This window comes from Taeniopygia guttata, chromosome 8, assembly GCF_048771995.1.
Source record: "Taeniopygia guttata chromosome 8, bTaeGut7.mat, whole genome shotgun sequence".
Taxonomy (NCBI): domain Eukaryota; kingdom Metazoa; phylum Chordata; class Aves; order Passeriformes; family Estrildidae; genus Taeniopygia; species Taeniopygia guttata.
This window is the reverse complement of record NC_133033.1, coordinates 31,160,085-31,181,242: the sequence shown is the minus strand read 5'-3', so window position 1 is coordinate 31,181,242 and position 21,158 is coordinate 31,160,085. Positions and strand designations below refer to the sequence as shown.

Sequence of the window (21,158 nt, the reverse complement as noted above, 5' to 3'; positions counted from 1 at the left end):
TACCTGGGAATTTTTTTTGAAGGCTGCTGTTTGATCTGTACTTGAAGATGTCATGATTCAGCTTTCATGGTATTTCAGCAATATATTTCCCAGCACTTGTGGATCTGTGTGTGATTTTTGGTTCATTTCTTAGTTTGTTGGTCTGGGTTTTGGGGGTTTTTGTTGGTTTAATCCTTTGTTTTGTTGATTTAAAGAGAACTTTCCATTTGATCTGTTTTGAACCTACATCACAGCAGTACTTAACATTAGCAGAAATAGTACACAGACATACATATGAGGAAAACATTTAAAAGAGTCAGATAAAAGGGCAAAATGCTTTAAAGCTTTGGAGAAGAGCTTTAAAAAAAGGGAGATCATATTAGAAGATCAGGATAAACATATTCTGCCAGTTAAAGGCACTCCAAGGCTATTCAGAAAAAATATGAGTGTAAGCAAATACATCTGGAAAGTAATTATTTATAAGAAATATCTATAAGAATAAGAAAAAAATAATAAGAAAAATTGGTGTGATGCCTTCACTGAAAAATATCCACGAGGAAGGGTGGCTGTTTGACTCTTTGGAGTGTTTGCACACAAGCAGCTGAGGGCTCTGACAGCTTGCAGGCATTACGTGTGCCTCAGTGCTCCTTTGCTGTACACAGAGGCTGGTGGCTGATGTGTCTTTAAACTGTGTTCATCTCCTGAGGAAAAGGGTTGTAAAGATCAACTCTCACATCACAAAAGGCTAAACACAATTAAATTGCTTTTCTCCTGGTTTGCAGAAAGGAATATCAGATGTGGAAAACTTAGTTTACCTCAAGGCATCTTGACAGCAGGTTAATGAAGTGGGGTAGATTTCTGAGCTTCCTTCAAGCTTCTACCAGCCTGTGCCATATCCATGTCTTGATTCAACTTGTAAATCCTTATCCATCCCTTGGCATGTACAGTCAAGCATTGTGGAGTTTGCAATTAAAAAAAAAAACACCCTTGACCTGATTTCACCTGTATAAAAGGGCTCCTAAACTGAATCTTCAATGAGTGACTGAAAGGCATTGATAGACTTAGGGTTTTTTATATAAATACTGATACCAAATTTCACAGCTCTCATCTGTATGCATGGTAGGAGATGATGAGCAATGTTTTTCCCCAGTGTGCCATGATTTAAAAACAGGGTGTTTATTGAAATCTGTAATTCACCAGTAAATCTTTGTTACATGGGTTGTGAATCTCTCTTTGCTTCCCAAACTGCAGAGTGGTATCTGAATGAAATTTTTCAGCCTTTAATGTGTGTTCATTTATTTTCTCAAGTATGGTTTTTGTAAGATGTGCTCAGAGATGCTTAATTTTTTAAATTGCAGGAAGTGAATTTTCATCTTTAGGCTGTGTGAGCAGTATTCTTTAAATACCTTTAAATTATTGTGTTGCACCTTCCTCATTGTGTTAAAATATTTATTGAATTATTACAGGTGTTTTTTGTTTTTTTTTAATAAAAAGCAATACCAGAATTTCATCCTGGTTATCTTAACAAAAAGCAGAGATGAATAGCACTTTCCAAAGCAATATGTAGTAGTTTTTCTTTTAGTAGCAAAATCAATGAACATGCTCACAGCACACTTACATACTTCGGCAGCCTTTTGCCGCTATCTGTAGCAAGTAAATAGAATTATTTCTGCTTATATTCAAATTTCTTAGCAATACTGTGGTTTCACATGTGCAAGTTCCTGCATGCTGCCCGCTACAACTCACCATTTCGTGCTTGGTGGCAAAACAGACTGGAAGCTTAGTGTTGCCCACAGAATCTGGGGTTAAGGGAAGTGGTGGATCCCTGTTCATTTGGGGTGAGTCAGAAGCAGGGACCTGAACCATTACCATGGTTAGATAATCTTTAGTGACATGATCCTCTGCCTGAGCTGTATGCAGGCTGTATCACTCCTGGATTCTGGAAACCACCTTCCTTCTTTATTAAAAACACTTGCAAGTTACTTCTGAGAAAAGAGAAGGAATTACAGGTTGTATGCTAATTGTTAATCGGCTGCAATATAAGAAATAAAGATATAAAGAACACACCTCTCTGACATAAATATCTATCTGCATGAAAGCAGCCAATTTGCATTTTAATTTTTAGGAGTAAAAAAATTACAGAGTTCCCCCAGTAAGTCATAAAATTTCCTTCTCTTCCCTGGGAATGGCAAGTGGTATATTCGTTTTTGTTCTCTCTCTTGTAGTGGTTGTGGCTTTCTAGAGGGCAGTGACTGTAAAGCTCTACTTTACTGTAAAAGAAGAGCGAATTAAACTTGCTTGGCTGTGCTGCTGGTAGTTGTGCTAACATTAAATAACAGCCACATGACCCCTTGCAGAACACATCAGCTTACTTTTTTTGGAAAATCTGATTACTTGCTTTACATGTTTTAGTACATCATCCAGAATTATTTGCCCATGTGTTCATACTGAAAATCTCTACTGGGTTTTTGGCTTTAACCTCTTCGTCCCCTCTGTTTCACCAGACTAGGCAGTGAAAAAAATTCACTTACTGAGTATTCTTAATCTCTGCTTACTCTGAAGTTGTAGAACAATTCCACTATTAATCCTTGCTTCTTTTCTCCTCTTTTTGAAACTTTCCCTTTGACCTAGATAAAGGTTTTTGCGTGAAACATGATCTCGCTCTCTGCTGTGTAGTACAGGTTATAATTTAAGTGTTCCCACAGTATTTCGTTAAGGAAAATAAAATGCTATGTATTCAAAACCAGAACAAGTTAAAGCGAAAGTTCAGTTTTCGTATTCTTGATCCTATGTCTTTCAGTTTTTCAGATCAGTTTAAATTTACCACATTAAGTAAAATTGGTGGTTGTAGTGATGTAGCTCCTGTTCCTGAGCTGACTGGAAGACTAAGGAAATAATCCTGGGGAAATCTTCAGGTTTGAAACTTCAGATGGAAAAAGTAGAATCCTAGAGCAGGATCAAGAAATAGAGTAAGTAAGAAGTAGGCAGCACAGCCTATTTAGCAGAGAAGTGAGTATTCTTATAGAAGGCTAAGAGTGATTTCTCAGTTCCAGTGTGGTGTGTGTGTGTTTTATTGCCATTGTGAGTGCAGTCAGATATGTCCTTGTTGGGACTGTATGGGACTGCTCCAGACCAAATCCAGGGAGGGCAAACACCTTGGTGGCTGCTCTTCTGCTGGTGGCATCTTCAGGCAGTGCCGAGGGCACTGAGGTCACGCAGGTGAGTTCTAGCCAGGGGCAGGAGGGTTCTGAGCAGGGGTCCCCTGAGGCAGAAAGGTCAGGTGGTCATCTGGGAAACCTGAAAGGCAAAGGGAAACCACCCTTCTTTTGGTTTGAAGACGAGAAAAGGAAGTTGGCTTCCCAAGGGAGAGGGGTCTTGCAAGTGAGATGAGGAAATGTTTCCTACACTTCCTGAAGGGAGGGGGGAAATGCTTTTGGAGCTCTCAAAGCTCTGCATTTCCTGTGTCTGTCCCTGAATGTGGTGTGGATGTCACCCTAAGCTGTTGAAGAACCTGAACTGATGGCACAGGGCCTGAATGCCTGTGTGCCTCTAAACCTCTGGAAAAAGCTTTGGATTTGTGTCTTTCGAGGCAGGAGCAGGATCTTTTGTTTTGCAGTATTCTCAAATCTGTTGCCACTGATGGGCCCTCAGATGTACTGGGCCAGGGCAATGGGGAGCTTCTGCCTAGAATCATTCTGAGTTTTTCACTCTGTGATGAGAACTGCAATTGAAGGACATGGCCTGAATTTGTAAGAAAGTCCCATATTTTCCTTCAGCCTGAGGTGATAACTAATTTTTTTCCCACTGCTAAGGAAGGGTTATCAGATGCCAGTGAATGAATTCCCTTGTGTTACTCCTCCAAGTGTAGAGCTGGGATTCCAGTGGAAACTAGAGATGCTGAGGGACAGAGAATTTAATCAAGAGTCTCTTGAATGGCTCCCCTCTCCAGTAGCCTGCTCTCCTTTGGAACAGAAGTAATTCAGGGCTGTGTGGTTGTCTCATGCATACTCATTGAAGTGGAGGTGTAAGGACAGGCATGTGCTTTCCTGTGCTGAACATGCCAGATTTTCCAGGGTAGATTTAGGTGGCACAACTTTCTAGTGAAATTTGAAGGAATAGCCCTAAATTCAAAGCCAGAAATTCTGCATTCTTTCATTTTCCAGTGCCTGGCCAAGAATCTCTCAGTCTTCTCTAACAAATACCAGCACACAAACTTCAAGTAGAAGAATTCAGGATCCCTCTTAATTGGCATGACATTCTTTAGTTGTTTTGGAACATCAGTTGGAAAGATGCTAAGAAGTTTCTGATTTAAAAAAAGTCAAAAAAAAAAAAGAACTTAGACTAACCAGATACCAAATTCTCTTAAACTGTGTCTTAAGTGGCACAATTATTGGTTACATGTTGAGTCATTAAGTTATGTGGTAGCTGAATGCGTAGTGTGAATCTGGCTTCAGTGAGGAGTTTTCAGCATGGTAATAAAACTGAGAGCACTTCAGAGTGGATGATCTGGAATGAAGACATGAATAAGTAAAAAGAAAGGGCTGTACTTTGCTATTATGCCACTTGAATAATTAAGCTGTGTCTATTTTGATCATTTTTCTTGGTAGCACTGTGGAGCAGGTTGTGTGCTGAATGCTGTCTTTGCATCTATTCATGTGCTGTTGTATACAAATGGAAGAGCTCATTTTGGTACATTTAGTTATTTATGATTTTAATGAAAGCTTCTTTGTTGAAATTAAGTGATAGTAAAAACCAAGATGATGCAGTTTCCCAGAAGAGGCCCTTTTGGAAGAGAAAATTGAAAATAGTGCTTCTTTTATTGCTATTGCAAATGATGACACTTTTCTGGTCTTTCTTTAATGCAACATGCCAAGTTAAAAACATGTCTTAGATTGAGTTAACTAGGTGTATCATCTCTATAAATATCTTCAGAAAGTGATTAAAAACAAAAGGACATTTGGCTCTTTAGCTCAGATTCATGTTGGAAGCAGGATCTTCTGTGGTAACAAAATTAGGAGAGATCTAATTCAGCAAAAGATGCATTGTAATAATAATAACACAATTCAGAAATTACACTTGTGGAATCTCAATTTTCAGAAGGAATCAGAACAAGTGTAACTATTACTTCAATGTGTTGTTGCTCTGTTATTTTAAAACTTACAAGGTAAGTGTCTCTATATGCCTTTGGCTCTGGACATGTGTTCTGCACTAAATTAAAGAAGTGAATTTTCATCCTTGTTCTCCCAGGAGCTGGCAAGCTGTGGCTGGAATAAAAAAGAGAAATACAGTTCTGCACCGAATGCTGTTGCTTTCACCAGAAGATTCAATCATGTGAGTTATTTTTTTCCAGCATTATTACATGTACACATTTTAGAAAGTCTGGGGGATTAAGTGTTCTGGCAAATCAGTTTTATTTTGGATCACAGCTGATTACTTGACACTTAAGGAACTCCTTTTAGCAGATACTTTATCTACAGGATATGCAGAAAGACCAAGCCAGTGTTGAAGAAATACTCTGTTTTAAATAGCAGCAATCAATGAAAAGTGCACATTTTCCCAGAACTGCTGGTGGCTTTTATATAAAGACAGAATCATAATTACAGGTTAAATGCTTGCTATACAGGATTTCTGGACTAGTAATTAGATGTAATTTCCTTCTGTGTTAGTTGAGTGTCTTATGCTTCACATAGATATTTTTGTCTCTAGAAATAGAAGCCTCTTGTCAGCATAGATACCTTTTTAAGGTGATTCTAGGCAAACTTTTAAAAATTCCAAACAGTTTTTCTGTAAAAAATTTGTTCTTTGACTCTCTATTTGGCACAATTTTTAGGTAGTATATTTGAGATTTATGTTTTTTTTACTCAACAGTTTCTCTGTATAAAATCAACTATTAAAAGAACAACAGAACCTTTCTCCACAATTAAAGCTGGAGGAGTCCATCTGTCTCAAAACTGTGATGATCTTTTTATGTAATTCTATACTTTCTCTTTCAGATGAAGTAATTCTATTAGTCTCATTTCTCCTCTTGTAAATGTTTAATAATGTCTCAAACTTACAAGCTTTCTTGCAGAATTAACCTCTGTACCCAGTCTCAGACTTACAGAGAGCTTTGTTAATCATCTCAAACTCAGACCAAACCACTCATATTTTCAGGGTTTTTTTCCCTATCAATTCTTGTGTATTTTCTCACTTTTCATGATTGCTCTCATTGAGGATCTGATCAAATCCTATTACTTTTCACTGACAACACTTAGAATATTTCTTAGCCTATTAATTGAAATGCTTGTCTGGCTTTGGGTTTTGGACACTTGCCTGCTTCTGCACTGGACTGAAGAGAAAATGTTATACTGCAAACTTTTTGTGACTGTATCATCTATTGAGATCCTGGGGAGTTTGGTCAAGAATTTGAAGATTTGGGATTTTTTTTTTTATGGGTTGGGTTTTTTGGTTTTGTTTTGGTTTTGGTTTTTTGTTTTGTTTTGTTTTGTTTTTTTTTTTTTAATTGTTATTGCTGTTCTGCATTTAAATTTTCCTGACCTAGCTTTTGAAGTTGCTCCTGTTAGAATGTCTAGGCTGCTATAAAAGCACTCTTGGTTTTGACACTAATCTCACTGATACACCATTGATTCTAACATTTGCTGCCTTGCTTATGCATGGAAGTTGTCTCTTCAAAGAAATGTTTAGTTTTGCTGAATATTGTGGAATGTTTTTGTAGTAAAACCAATGTTAGTGTAACTCATCAAGGACTTCACTTCTCAGTTGTTATGTGCTCTGCTGAAGAACTGCAGGAATTGCCTGAAGTCAGCTTCAGGCATACTAAACAATTGGTAAAATATGCTCAGTAGCCAGAATGAAGGAGGGGGAACCTTTTCATGGGAATAAGGACTTCCATAAAGTTTATATCAGCCTGTGTTCTGGTATCAAGGAAGCCCTCAGTATAGGAGTAGAGAGGGAAAAGGACAGATATTGTTTCTGCTCCACTTGCCTGGGATGTTCAAATGCTTCGTCCTAAAATAAGTAATCAGGAAAGTCATAGAGACTTGTGGCCTTGTCAGGCAGGAATACATGTCAGCAAAATTTTGTTAACCTTAGAAATTTCACTGGGGTTAAATTAAGCATTATGCATCTGTCTCTTCCCTTTTTGCCCCCAGCTTGCCAAAGGAAAACCATTAACAGCTCTCACTTCTTAAGTAAAGAGAATATTAAATTACTAACAGCTGCTTCACAGCAGAGTGATGTGTAGGTAGCATTTTGGAAGCAGCGATGATTCTGTGCAGTTGATTACATTCCACTGAGGATGAAGTCAGGCAGTTCCAGCATTAGTTATGGGATAATTGGATGTGCCTGTGAAAACAGATTGAGTTCAGGGAACAGAAACCAGTTGAATCCTTCCATGCCAGGACTCTCCTGTTCTTGGAGAATTCATTGTTGAGTGGCACTCCATATAGATCTACATATCTGATACAGTTTTTTAAAAATACTTAACTTAATGTGCTAGTTTTGCATTAATTGATGTTTAGTGAGGAGGGAAGAAGCCTTTTTTTTTTTTTTTTTAAACTCTAATTCTCATTTTTCAGCTTTCTTTTGAAAGTGAGTTGTATACTCACTGTTACTGGTAAACATGTCAGAGTGCATAATTGCCAAGTTCACTTTCTAGATTATTGTCTTACCTTTTGAAAATAAACTTTTATTATATGTCTCAAATAAACAGTTTTTTGAAGGTAACTGTGTAAAGGTCACTACTGGTCTCTTGGTTATAAGAGTCCCTCAACTGAAAACTTCTTTCTTGAGGTTTTTGTTTAAATGGGAGTGGAACTGTGCTGCCACGGAGCTTAAAATATTGAGAAACTTGTCAGCTAGATTCAGTACATCGGAACAAATTTAAAGGAAGGGATCCCATTTACAAAAGGAAAATTTTATGTTTTACTGGCTGTGTTTATGGGTGTTTTTTGGGGTTTTTTCCATCCTTTTTTAACACAAATGCAAACATTGTATGAAGAATTTTTTTCTGGAATATTGTAATGTTGCTGAATTGCAGTGGGTTTAACTGGGATTATTGGAAATTCAAGAATGGAGTTGTTAGTATGCATGCAATATACCTGAAAGAAAAAGCCAGAAACTATTAAAGGGGTATTCTTGAATTTCCCTAGCTTTTGACTGGCAAAGACAGCAAAGATAGTTTTGGAAGCAATGACCATGATCTTAAAAACACCAATATAACAGAATTGGTGTTTCAGCTAAGAAAAACATGGGATAATTTAAAAATCTTAATATGTGATTCAAGAACAGATATGTTCAAAGTTATGCCTGTTATTCTCAGTTGACCTTAATAGGGAAGAATATAAATATACAATTATATGTCAAGGCTTTAAATGCTGCCTTGAACTGGTACTGAAGGTATTGATACCCAAAGGCTGGGACTTATGTTGCTGATTTGTGTTGGTATAATAACATTTAAATGCAGCAAGAGAGGAATATACGGAACAAACATTTATTATTATTTATGTAAAGAATGAAACAAAAGTATTTATTTAAATTATTGTTTTTGCAATAATATGCAGTACATTTGGTTATGGTGCTGTCTAAAGATACTGGTTAATAGACATGACCAGCCAAAACCCAGTGTTTATGTCAGTAAAAACACATCAGAGAGGACTGGAAGTGGTTGAAGTAGAAGTGATTAAGTGTGTTTGATTCTGTATCTCCAACCTACTCTGTCACTGGTGGGACTGGAGGGCTCTAAGCTTCAAAGGAAATTTGTTCTGGTTTGTTTGGGGTTTTTTCTTTTCCTGCAAGAGCTTGGAAGTGTTGAGCTGAGGTCTGGCTGGGACAGAAAGCAGGCTTCCTTGGGCAAACAAGAGTGTTTGTGTCTCTGGGATGCCAGTGAACTTCCATAGAAGTCAGGACGGACAGGAAATCAGGGGATTTTTGTCCTGATGAAAATGCTGGAGTGTTGCTCTGTGTTCCAAGCAAGTGTGTCAAAGTTGGGCCCATCACAGGCATTTTCCTGTTACATCAACACTCTCTGAACTTTAATTCAAAGAGATTTGGGGTCTTAAGGCGTAGTGCTGTGTGTGTTGTCCTTTTCTGATTCTTTATGATTCAGAAATCTGTGTTAAACTTTTAAATTCCCTTGATCTTCAGTAGGAAAGCATCTCCTTGAAAACTCATTGATCAATCTGGGGAAGAAAGTTCTTTTTCTCAAGCTGTGTAACTACAGCAGAGCACCAAACTGAGGTCAAGCTTTTTATGACAAAATTTTGAAGTACTGCCAAATATTTTATGTATTCAGTACTTCTGTATTTGATAGTGTTATAGAGTATATCTCAAGTTGGAAGGGGCCCATAAGGATCACAGAGTGCAAATCCCTGCTCCTGGCAGGACTCAGTAAGGACACCTTCAGAATATTTAATTAAAGAATCTACTGGAGAAGACCTGGCAACAATTTACATATTTTTGTTTTCTAAACAGTGAAGAAGGTGCAGGAGTTTCAATTCTTTTTTACTCTTACTACTCTTGAGATTGTCTCAGCACTTGGAGCCCTGTCCTTAAAGGAAAATTATTCTATAGGTAAACAAAGGGAATGGCAATCTCTGCCATTTAAATACAGTTACTGTCACTATGATTTTTATATTATTGCAATTTGGTGATGTAACATCAAAAATGAGACAATTTTCCATATTTTCTCCTTTTAACTTCAAACAGTGGTTTCAAAACATCTGACATTTTTGAGCATGGCAACATACTGAGATTTTTAAAATCAATTGGAACCACTTTTTGTTTGTGAGGATAACGTGGTTTGTCAGCCGATATTTTACTTTGCAAAAAAAAGCAAAAGAGGAAAGAAAATGAAGAAAAATGAAAGGAAATAGAAACCTGAGCTCCATGGTTAATTCTTTCCTGGCTAATACAATCTTAGACAAACAGACCAAAGGAAAGTGATTCTTATGCAAGATGTTTATGGGGATTTTTTGTGGGTTTTCTTGTCATTCTTCCATTTCTCAGTTCCAAAGAGCTGTTGTGATTTAACATCCCAGTTTTCATCAGATCCCTGTAGCTTCACTACAAATATAATACTTTTGGAGGTGTTGATCTTCTTGTGCTCTTCTGTGTTAGGAGCTATCGTACTGAACAAAATGAAACAGGACATTTCATTTTTCTAACTGAGATTTTGGCCAGGAACCTGAATACATAGATGATGTTAGTTTACAAGAAGTAGTTTAGCAACTTAAAAATCAAAGCAACATGACATGTTGAAAGGTTTTCATGTATAAGAGTAAACTTACAGTAAATTTCTTCATACACTGTTTTCAGTAGTTTTGTAAATACCAGTCATGCTGTATCTTGATGATAATTCATTTTTTTCCTAACTCATAGCAAATACATGAATAAAAGATGCAGTATTTGTTACCCTTTGCTAATTCTTTGCTACTGCTTTATTACAGTTACGAAAGTGTTTAATTTTTATCATTCTTTATGAAGGCAGAGGGTGGGAGGGAGCAGAGAAGAGAAAACAGTGGAGTTTAGACATATTACCAAACACTTTTAAAGTACAGCTTTTATGAGACACTCATGTAAGCATGAAATGCAGCAACCATTCTTTATACTGAATTTAGCAGGGATTTTACACAGCAGTGAAGTCAGTCCTGGAGAGCTTAGCTAAGAGTATGATACTGTACTGTATATCAGCAGGAAATTGGCATAGCCAGAAATAAAGAGTATTAACTAGAAGCTAGGTTATGGCAGAGCTTCCTACCTTGCATTCCAATTTTATTCAGGATTAATTCTTTTTCAAGGTGTTGGAAATGTCAGTGAGCTGTAGTTGAAGCTGCTCAATTCATTTAAGTGTTGAATAAGGCAGCTTTGATGATGTGGGAAAGCAAACCAATGGATATGATTCAATATTAGTGTTTATATTCCTTCATTTTGTAGGCTTTTCGTAACAATTCTTCATTATTTTATTTTCCTGGGAGAGCACTGTTCGAAGTTTGAGTGTTTTGCCATTTGCTTTGTGTGTGATCTCACCCTCAAACTTACCCTCAACTCAAGTCTGTTTCCATAGATCATACTTCCATAAAAATAAATAAAACTTTTAAACATATGGTGTTGAAACTCCGTATTTTTCAAAAGGCTTTTTTTTCTACATTTTAGGTAAGCTTCTGGGTTGTTAGAGAGATTCTGCATGCACAGACTTTAAAAATACGAGCTGAGGTTTTGAGCCACTACATCAAAACTGCAAAGGTAAGAATTTGTGTTGTGAAGAGAATTTGGGATTCACCATGATCAAAGGTTTTATACCCAGTTTGGTCAATTCAGAAATACACGTGAGGAAATATCTGTCTGACACCTGACTTACCTGTGATTGTTTCTGTTGATATCAGTAACTGTTTGGCTTCTGTGTTGTCAGAAAGTGTACAGTCAGTTTAAACAGATTTAGTCAGAAGAGAAATGGTTTGTTTGCCTTTACCTTTTGGAGGAAAGGAGCTTTTCTCTCTACTCGAATAATGCCAATTTTAAGAATGTGGTTTGAAAAACAGACTGTGATTCAGAAGACATTTTGGAGCTCTCAATCTTTCCTAAAGCCTTTTGGACTGACATTCATAAGAAAAGGGTCAGCAAATCTGGAGTGACATATAGCTCTTGAAACAGAGTGAAACTTCTTCACAGTAGTGAGAAAAAGGGGATGTTTTTCAAGTTTCTGCTGTCAGATTGTAGCTGCCTTTTACTGTAGCTGACTGTTGTGACCACCCTGGGTTACTTGCAAAAAAAGATGTAAAATATTTGTTAATAATTCATTTTGTATTCAAGTGCATTCCCTGTCTTCACAAGCCCTTTTTTAATGAAGCAATATTTTGCTCCTGTGGGATTTGACTCTCAACTTTGGGCAAAGCAAGGGCTAATTTAGTAGGATTCCACAGGCTTTGCTCAATAATCATGCTGTTGTCATAATGTGTTAATGATCTCTCTTAAACATCCTTTGCTGTCTGCTGAGTTAATGTATCTTCATCTCATGTATTTTTAAAAGTCAATTTTTGTATTTTTCTTTGAAATACAAACATTAAAAAATTGGCTTCATGACCCATGTGCCTCCATAGAGGTTCAGCTCTCTGTGGCCATAGTGCAGAACAGATGTGGGAGGCCAGGTGGGCTCAGATCTGGTTCATACTGAGATGGGACTGGCCAGTGCTGGGACAGGCTCAGCTTTGGGCACAGCACCCTGAACATGCCTGACCTCACCAGTGCACTGCAGGCTGCAGTGTCTGCTGGAGTGCTGCTGGCCTCGAGGCAATTATGTGCTGTAACAATTAGGTAATTGAGCTTTGCTTACCTGTCAGCTGTAAAAATCACAGTTACAGAAAGCAAGCAGCTCTGCAAGGGATGTTTTTATATCAGCTCGTTTATTTCTGTGCTTTTTACCTTGGCTTTGCTTACATATGGCTGCTGACATGAAGTTACTGCAGTGGGGGCTGTTGGAAGGAGTTTCTGTTATCCAGAGCTATTATCAAAGCAGCTTGGTGCCAGAGGTCACACTAATTACCTTTTCTTTAGAGAAGCTGTAAATCCACTCCACAGTGAATTCCTTGTGCTGGCAACCTATTGTATAGCTTATATGGTATCTCATCTACACTGCTTAATGCATGAGGTAATTAGCTTTAACAGCTGCATTCCCCTGAAGTTCCCAGACTGTCCTGGTTGGTGATAACTTCTGTTTCACTGCTGGCAGCAGCTGAGAAAGCCCTTCTTTTCATTTCTGATCAGCCCCACTGTCCTTTGGGACAGTGAACTTCATTACCTTGCTTGGGATGTGTGTGTGAGGAAAAAAGGTTCTTGTGGAAGTGGAGGGACAAACTTCAGTAGGGCTGCTTGGAAGGATAACAGGACTGCGGTGTATGAGAAACATCCAACCCCTTCCACCTCACCCCACAAAATACTGATTATCCTTTACACTGGTTACTAAAGAGTCCTGCCAAAAGAGGATGAGGAGAGAGAAGTACTTCATCACAAGGTGTGGGCAAACTTACACTGTCAGCAGGACGTGCTGGAATCATGGGAGTCTGAGCACCCAGACTGGAAATGCTACTGGGGTGCCATTTCAAGTGGCATTTCTGACTAATACTTGTGAGGACTTTGTTCCATAAAAGGCTGTAAGTTTCCTGGCAGTGTGTTAAGTGGAGAGAGAATCATTTGCCCTGTTCCAAAACTGTTAGCCAGAAAACCATCCTTGGGTTTTGGCTTTCATCGTACCAAACAGAGGCTCTCCTTTGATGTTCAGCATTTAGTCAGTATTCCATTGATCTAGTTTTTTTGTCCTTTTGCCTCATGAAAGGCTTCCTAGGTAAGAAATAAGCTGAGTTTCAAGTAGGAAAAAGGATTTCCACCATTTTTTGGATAGGAAGGATTCCTTATTTTTTCTTGCTGGAATGTTGACCTACCTTGGTGACTATTCCAAATGGATTAAGCAAGATTTGCAATACTGTGATTGAGTATCATTTCTCCTTAGCAAAATCTCTCTGTTAGGGACCTCAATTTGGGTGCATTGCACCAAAAATGAATGTAGTTTGGATCACTGGGAGCTCACAGTTATCAGAACAATTGATGTTGCAGAAGAGCTTCAGGAAGAACATTTTTCTCCAGACTGTTTTTAAGCTTTCATGAGAGTAGTACCAGTAGTTACTTGGCCAAGGCAGTGGATAGTTTTGGAGACAGAGGGAAAGGAAAAAGAAAAGGGAGGGAAATTCCAAATGTGTGAGAAAATGCACTTAGACACAGTGTTCTGTAGGGAGTTTTTAAGGGAGTTCTTTTACCCTAATGTTTTTGCTGTTCAATTTTGATTGGGTTGTTGCTTTCAACTAGTTAGTTGTCAGACCCCAGAAATGGCCTTTCAGTGAGAGGAATACTCCAGGGATGTGACTTTTGAAATTTACCTCCTTGATTTCACCCTAAGATATTTTTTGGGTGCTTTGCTGTAGCCTTGGTCATTGCACAAACTCTAGGTACTGCCATGATTGCATAATTCACAACTGGGTTGTTCTTTTTGGCATGTTGTTTTAAAACACTACTGAATGCTATGAAAGGAATTTGTTGGGTTTGAATGTCAGAAAATTTCTGGCACTTCACATATACTCCCCAAGATGTGTGTCTGTATAGATATTTTTAAGGGTTCCCTATGGGCTATGAAACAGCTAGTTAGTCTAATCTAAAACCATAGAGATGCAGTAATGAAAAATTAGGAGGTGCCATAAAAGTTGTCTGTGTGCACAGCAGTTCACTGTAACACTTCATTTTAGAACATGCAAGATGTCTCCATCTTTATGTAGTTATTTATTCTGTGTTCACTATTGACAACACTTTGAGTGTTGTTTATTGTTGGTTTTTTCCTCTTTTTTTGTCCTCAGAAGCTGTATGAGCTGAATAACCTCCATGCTCTCATGGCAGTGGTGTCAGGCCTCCAGAGTGCTCCCATCTTCAGGCTGACCAAGACGTGGGCGGTAAGTGAGGACCAGCAGGACAAGGGACTGGGGTTCACTTGTTCTCAGGTAAATCAGCATCCTGAAGCTTGTTTTCAAGGATGCAGCTCTTACTACAGAGAGTGTTAACTTCGTTCTGCTGTGTGCATAATGCTTCTAGTTCCTCTGAAATCTATGGTTTCCTCTTAATTTTTTTTTCCGTTCTGCTGTAGAAATATTTTCCTCTGAAAAATAGATCCCTGCAGATTCTGCTAAATTCAGAGGCTTCTCATTTGGCCAGAAGCTATTTTGTATTTAGTTGCTGGAAAATTCTGAATGCCAAAGCAGGTCATACTTTAATAATTTAGGAGTTTATACTGTTGGATTTTTTTTTTTTTTTTGCTATAGAGAGCAGATGTTCAGAAACTTGATTCAGTTTCCATAAAGAGATTTGTTGTTTCTCTGACTGATAACTAACTCTAACATTTTTCATTATCATTTCATAGTTACAACTCCATTAGACAGTATATTTGTAATTTTGCCTTTGTACAATTGTGAAAGGACAGTATTCTTTGGAATAATTTTTATTTGTCATCTGTTTTTTGACTGGCATTAATGTTGTTTATCATTGTATCCTCAATAAGAATATTAGGAATTACTTTTGCTCATTGATACTTTAGAGCTTAGAAAAACGTCCTTATTCAGCCATATATTGTGTAGTTTTTTTAACTGTTTCAGATGAACGTGACATTCAGTGTGACTGAAAAAATGATGTGATTGAGATGCTCCTGTGCATGGGAGACATATCACTAAAAAAAGTTGAAAGCTTTCACTGAATACACATCAGTGCATCCTTGGGTGTTGCAAAAAGTTTATTTGTCTGATAACTGCATGAAAATGCCATTCAGTTGATAAATAATCCCAAAATTGAATATAATTCACTTCTGCCAAGATACTCCTCTAGAATTCTGGTAACATTTTGCAAATGCACAATTAAGTTAGACATTGCTTCCAAATACCAAAAATGTCTCTGAGGAAATCTTAGTGAAATTAACACTTCAAAATGATCTCAAGGAGAACTTCTGGTTTCTAGACTTTATGTTTTGGAATTGATCCCTCAACAGTCTTATGTAACTGTGAGGCTGAGTTGATTTTTAAATTTATTTTTGTGCACAGCTCAAATTAAATGTAACTATTACCATATATTAATAATAACCACATTAATTACTACCATGATACTGCCATTCAGATCTGGGAGTCCCCAGTTTCTTTTGGTGCTTGGTTATGCACTAGTTTACACTCACAAGGTTTATTTGTGTGCTCTTCACATATGTATCAGTCTTTAAAGCTCAGCCCTCTTCCAACCTCTGAAATTTCAGGTAACTTCTCCCACATTGCTGCAGGTGTTTGATTCCTCATACAATCCCAAGCGAGTCTGTGCTTTTCATCATCTGACATGGGCCTTTGCAAATGCAAGTTGCAGGATAGCTCCCAGCAATGTGCACTGCAAACTGATTTAGTTGTCCTTCTCTTGGAAGTTCATCTTATAAATTCCTGAAGATAATACTAAGCCTTTGGCTTTTGGTATATTAAAAGCAAGAAAAGGCACACCAACTCTTGAGTCACAAAGGCATTTGGGTAAGTTGCACAGGCACCCTACAAAACCTTCAACAAGGAAGAATTTTTTCTCCATTTCTGAGATGATTTGTAGCAACTCTCAATCAACTCAATTTTCAGAGTCAGGAAAGTAGCTGCAAGTATATTCATTCCTAAATAAAAAAAAAAAGCCATCCTAAATGGTTGGAATCTGGAGTTTAAAGGAGCCATTAAATACTTGCTTGGTAACCTAATGTTCCTAAAAAAGATGAAATTCATGTTTTCTGACGGTATGTCTGAATTTGTCTGAAATTTGTCTCACTCATTGCCTGCACACACTCTGAACTCTGGAGAATAATAAGTGCTGCTTTTAATGTGTGATTTGCCCCATTCAAAACTTGAGAAGAATTGTGAGCCTTTCCAAGAAAGTTCACAGAATAGAATATTCAGCTTCTCTCCATTTAATGTAAAGGAATTCTAGATGACCAGTGAGGGTTTGGGCAATAAAGCAAATACTCATTAAATATGTGAAGTAGGGTGAGCCAGCATCCTGAGACCTCATCTCTGCTTGCTGGCATTTCAAAAAGGTTGTATTCAGAGCTGGCACACTGCAGCTAGAAAGCCAAGAGCAATTTAGAAGGCTCCAAAGCCTTCCCTGCTGCTATAAACTGACAGCCTTAGCTTTTATTGTCTCTGCATATGTACAGCTCTTTACTGTTCTTTTCATCCAAGAGACAGAAGAAGAAACATTATTTTAAGAAGATGCAGCTCCAAAACTGAAGGACTAAGAAATGGGCCCTCACAGAAACACTTCTAATGTGCTTGGCTTCTCTGGACTTTTCTCTCTGAATGCAAGAGGTGGAGGCATGGCATGGATTAGCCTAGGAGCACCAGGGGAAGTCATGCAGGATCAGCTTGTTACAAGATGATCCAAAGAGCCTGGAAAGATACTTCAGACTTGAGTAAGAGTGTGCAAATCAGCATGGTTTGAGGAAAATACAGTTAATTTCATTTGAGTTTGAAAATTATTATATGTTAGTCTTGTCTTACCTTTCAGTCTGCAAAACTACAAAAACCTTTCAGACATTAAATGATGGCAGAATGTTTTAGGGTATTATTAGAAGCAAGCTAGTCCAGGCTGATAAAACTGGAACCAGCTTTGAGAAGATGAACTTCAAAAGATAACTGCCATGTTTGAGTGGTTGGAAAGGTGTCGTGTCAGTCTACTGCTTCCTTCTCCTGAAGAGTCTGCAGTTCTGATGAATGGAGATGCTGTTCATTTGAGTTTTGGAACCAAACCTAAATTAAAGATGCAAATTAATTTCTGGAATAACAGCGATGAGTATGTTTTAGGAGACAATTCACTTTCAACTAGTGGCTTTCTCCTGAAAGCCGGTGTTTAGTTTGTCTGTCCTCAAAGTAATTCCAAATATTCTTCTTATTAAGGATAAAATAATAAACAATATTAATGACAAATGAAAAATATGCCAAATACTGTTCTTCACAACTACAAAGGCAGAATTAAAAATATGCTGTCTAATGGAGTCGTAACTATGAAATTATAATGGAAGAGACTAATATAGGAAATGGAAGTAAAAATAAATTATTTCAACAGTGAATTGACAGAAGGGAAGTTTCACTTCTGTCAGGCTCAAACTTAGGTTGATCTTTAACTGAAGGGAATATGCATAGAAATTCAGTGATCTGACCCTTGTAATCGCATTGCAGGGAAAAATTGTGACTGGGACTTGAATGCTGAATCTCCTTCCATAATGTTGAGTGGGAACATCTTACACCCTTTGTTAAATTCTGACTCTGAGTTGAAGTGGAGACTTTGAGGCAGTTTTGGAGCAGCAGTTCGGCAAGATGTTTGGAAAATATTTTGACTTGCTTTCCCCATTTCTTACCAAAGAGAGCCTGGTTGATGTAATTCTGTCAAAGGAAGGGATTGGAGGCAGGAGGAATGGATAATGAAGGAGAACCATGACTTTTAAGTTTTCTGTACAAAGTGGACATTTCTGTAATATTAAGAGCCAGTAAAATTGCCAGCTGGCAGATGAATAAAACTCCATAAGCCTTCTGTAAAAAACCATAGATAAAATCCTTACTCAAATCCAAGATATAGCCCATACTAGCCACTGTGAAGAGAATTGACTTCATCCCTTTCCAAGCCAACACACTTATGGATAATCAGAGTGAAAATGTTACTGGCATGAATACTGCTGATGTGGATTGCACATGAAGTTGTGATGTGTGTTAGCTAGATTTGGTTTTTTTGATAATTTACATTGTTTCAGAAAGAACCTTCAGGATACCAACATTTTTACCTGCTTAATTTTAAAAGTATTTTTGGATTTAACACCCAGGATTGTTGCTTTTCTTTGCGACCTTTAAGTGCTTCTCTTTAAGGAGTAAATCATGTAATTTTGAAGCAGTTGAATTAAAAAAAAACAGAAAAAAACAGTACACCAATAACAGCAACAACAATGGGGAAGTGGAAATCTGTGTTTGTAAGGGTAAAAGAGGAAATCATCATGATCAAACTTAAACTCATCTGGTTTTGCCTTCTTTCTTTGCCTAGTTACTGAGTCGGAAGGATAAAGCCACCTTTGACAAGCTGGAGTATGTTATGAGTAAAGAAGATAATTACAAAAGGCTTAGAGACTATATCAGCAGCTTGAAGATGACTCCCTGTATTCCCTACTTAGGTAAGCTGTAGTCTATTTCTCCAGTAATTACACAAGCTAAACAGCATCTTTTAAGCAGTCAGGAAACTCTGAGTACTTCAGTGAAGAATCTACAGCCCAAGATGATTCTGAACACTCTGTATGTGACAGGACAGAACCTCAAAAAGAAAATACCTCTTAAAGGTCACAAACACTGCAGGTTTTACATCCAGTATCAGTTTTCTAGGAAACTATTTTGCCACATGTTGTACAGATACAATGACTTCTGGAGAAGTACTTCTATTGTTGTGCCTGCTAGCCCTCCTAAATACTAAATACTTGACTGTTCTAGTAATGATGGCTTTTAATTTATGAGGAGCTATAAATCACAAGCCTCTGAAAGAAATATAGATCTTAGAGTTTGGAACATGGTAGAATCTGGAGATATTGCTGCATTTTGTATACACCAATGTGACAAGGCTGTTACAAGTGACTCAGCCTTATGGAACAATTATTAGTAAATTACGTTTCTGTGTATCTAAAAACTAGTTAAATGCATTTAATGTGTGTTGGTTTTGTTGTCAAGCTAATTTAGTATTACTTAAACTAAACAGACATTAAAATGGTAAGTGTGCTCTTTTTAACATAGGTTTTGTTTCGTGAGATGTCGGTAATCTCATAAAATTAAGTAACTGTACATCCAATTCTTTGTGTTTTTGCAGATAATGAGTTGCTCTTACACCTGAATTTAAGATGAGCTCTTGTGGTTGTTAAAGCCTATTAAACTGTAATCTCTGTTCCTGAATTTTGATGCTTCCTTTACTCTGCTAGGCTGTTGACTTTTCCAGGATTAATTGGTTGAATTTTACATGCTTGCTACAGAAATAGAAAAAAAAAAAACAACAAACAACCACTTCACAATGGGGGACCAGATTTTAATGCCCTGTTGTGTTTGTCATTCAGAGCCTGAATTGAAAGGCACAAAAAGGAAACCAAGCATTATGTAATGTGGTGAGCCATGGAGCTTTCCCATCTTGTGTACATGGACAATATAGATACTTGATATATAGTTCTGAAATGCTTCTTATGCTGATGCTTTTTACCTGTATGCCATGATTTTTGAAACATCAAATTGTTTCCTTGCTGGTTGTAAAAATGCCAAGCCAAATACTGGGAAACAGTTTTTGAGTTTTATTCAGTTACAGATGTTTTCCCCAATAAGTTGCAGCTGTCTAATTTTGCATTAGAATAACCTTTGGGCTTGACTAGGTAGTTTGAAGTGAATATTTTCTATTTAGAAAGACATGCTCTTTACTGTGACCTGCTGTAGTTAAAGCATGTGTTGTGAACTGGTTTAATGTGATAGCAGTTCTTATTAGTGACATAAGGAATGTCCTCAAGCCTTTTTTAATTCTCCAAAGGAATAGCAAATTCCCGCTGGTGCGCTCTCTCTAAAATGAATTGTGTGCAGTTTAAAAAAGTGGCAAAAAGAAAAAGAAAAAGCCATGAACATTGTTATGCTAAATCTGGATCCACTTCAGAGGATTGATAGTTGAGTCCAAGTTTCCTCATTTGATAAAAGCTTTAATCTCTGCTAAAACCTGAGTGGATTTGTTATTTCTTCCATTTTCTTCCCAAGGCATTTTTACTAACATAAGAGTCATTTGGAACAGAAGTGACTTAAATTGATTGTTTGATTTACTGTTTTAAGCTCATCAGTTACAGGTTGCAATTCCTAAAAGGAATACTTCTGCTATAAGATTCTGTAAGGCAGTAGTGCTGCTCCTGGTTTAAAACACATAGGAAAGCTTACCTAGAGGTCTGCAGATGGAAATGGTGATGTGCAGGGAAGGGATTCCTCAGGAGGACCATTCCCTCTCATGGTAAAAGGAGGAGTGGGGGCTTCTTCACCATGTGGGGAGAGCCAGCAGCTGCCACACTCCCTCAAAATGCTCTTTGGAAGAGTGTAGGGCATCAGACTTGCCACATAATTAAATTTGCCATTGCAAATCCCTCTAGAGAAGCTCTGGTCGTGGACACCTATGTTTGGAAGGTCACAGGGAAAGTGAGTATAAAGGAATTTCAGCTGCAATTTCAAGGATGAATGTTTCACCCTTATGCAGCCAAATATCAGATGTGGGTATAGTTTGGGTTTTTTTATGGCCATCTTGGCATGATAAGAAAAAGCTGAAATGCTTTCTTGGCTTTGCCAATAGGAGCAGAGCCACAGAAGTACAGATTGTTGTCTTACTTCCACAGCTCACCCTCTGTGGACAAGATAATGATGTGCTTCCACATTTAAAGAGGGGGAGGAAATAAAAATGTTTCTCAACTTCTTGCAGCAATAATTGTGATGTGATTCCAGAATTCTAGAAATGCAGGTGAGAGCAGCACATCATCAGTGTGGACTCACCTACTTAAATGTGCGTGTGAAAAGCTGCAACACCACTGAATATTTTCAGCACCAAGC

The 21,158-nt window shown here is 37.7% G+C and overlaps 1 protein-coding gene across 7 annotated transcripts in view; it reads left to right on the top strand.

The window, feature by feature from the left end:
- Positions 1-21,158, top strand: part of RALGPS2 (Ral GEF with PH domain and SH3 binding motif 2) — a 115,167-nt gene that overhangs the window by 34,885 nt on the left and 59,124 nt on the right. For all 7 annotated transcript variants that reach the window (XM_030279585.4, XM_030279583.4, XM_030279581.4 and 4 more), the window contains 4 exons: positions 5,227-5,310; positions 11,131-11,220; positions 14,376-14,468; positions 18,604-18,730. In XM_030279585.4, the coding sequence (XP_030135445.1) occupies positions 5,227-5,310; positions 11,131-11,220; positions 14,376-14,468; positions 18,604-18,730 (394 nt within the window). The remainder of the gene's footprint in view (positions 1-5,226; positions 5,311-11,130; positions 11,221-14,375; positions 14,469-18,603; positions 18,731-21,158) is intronic.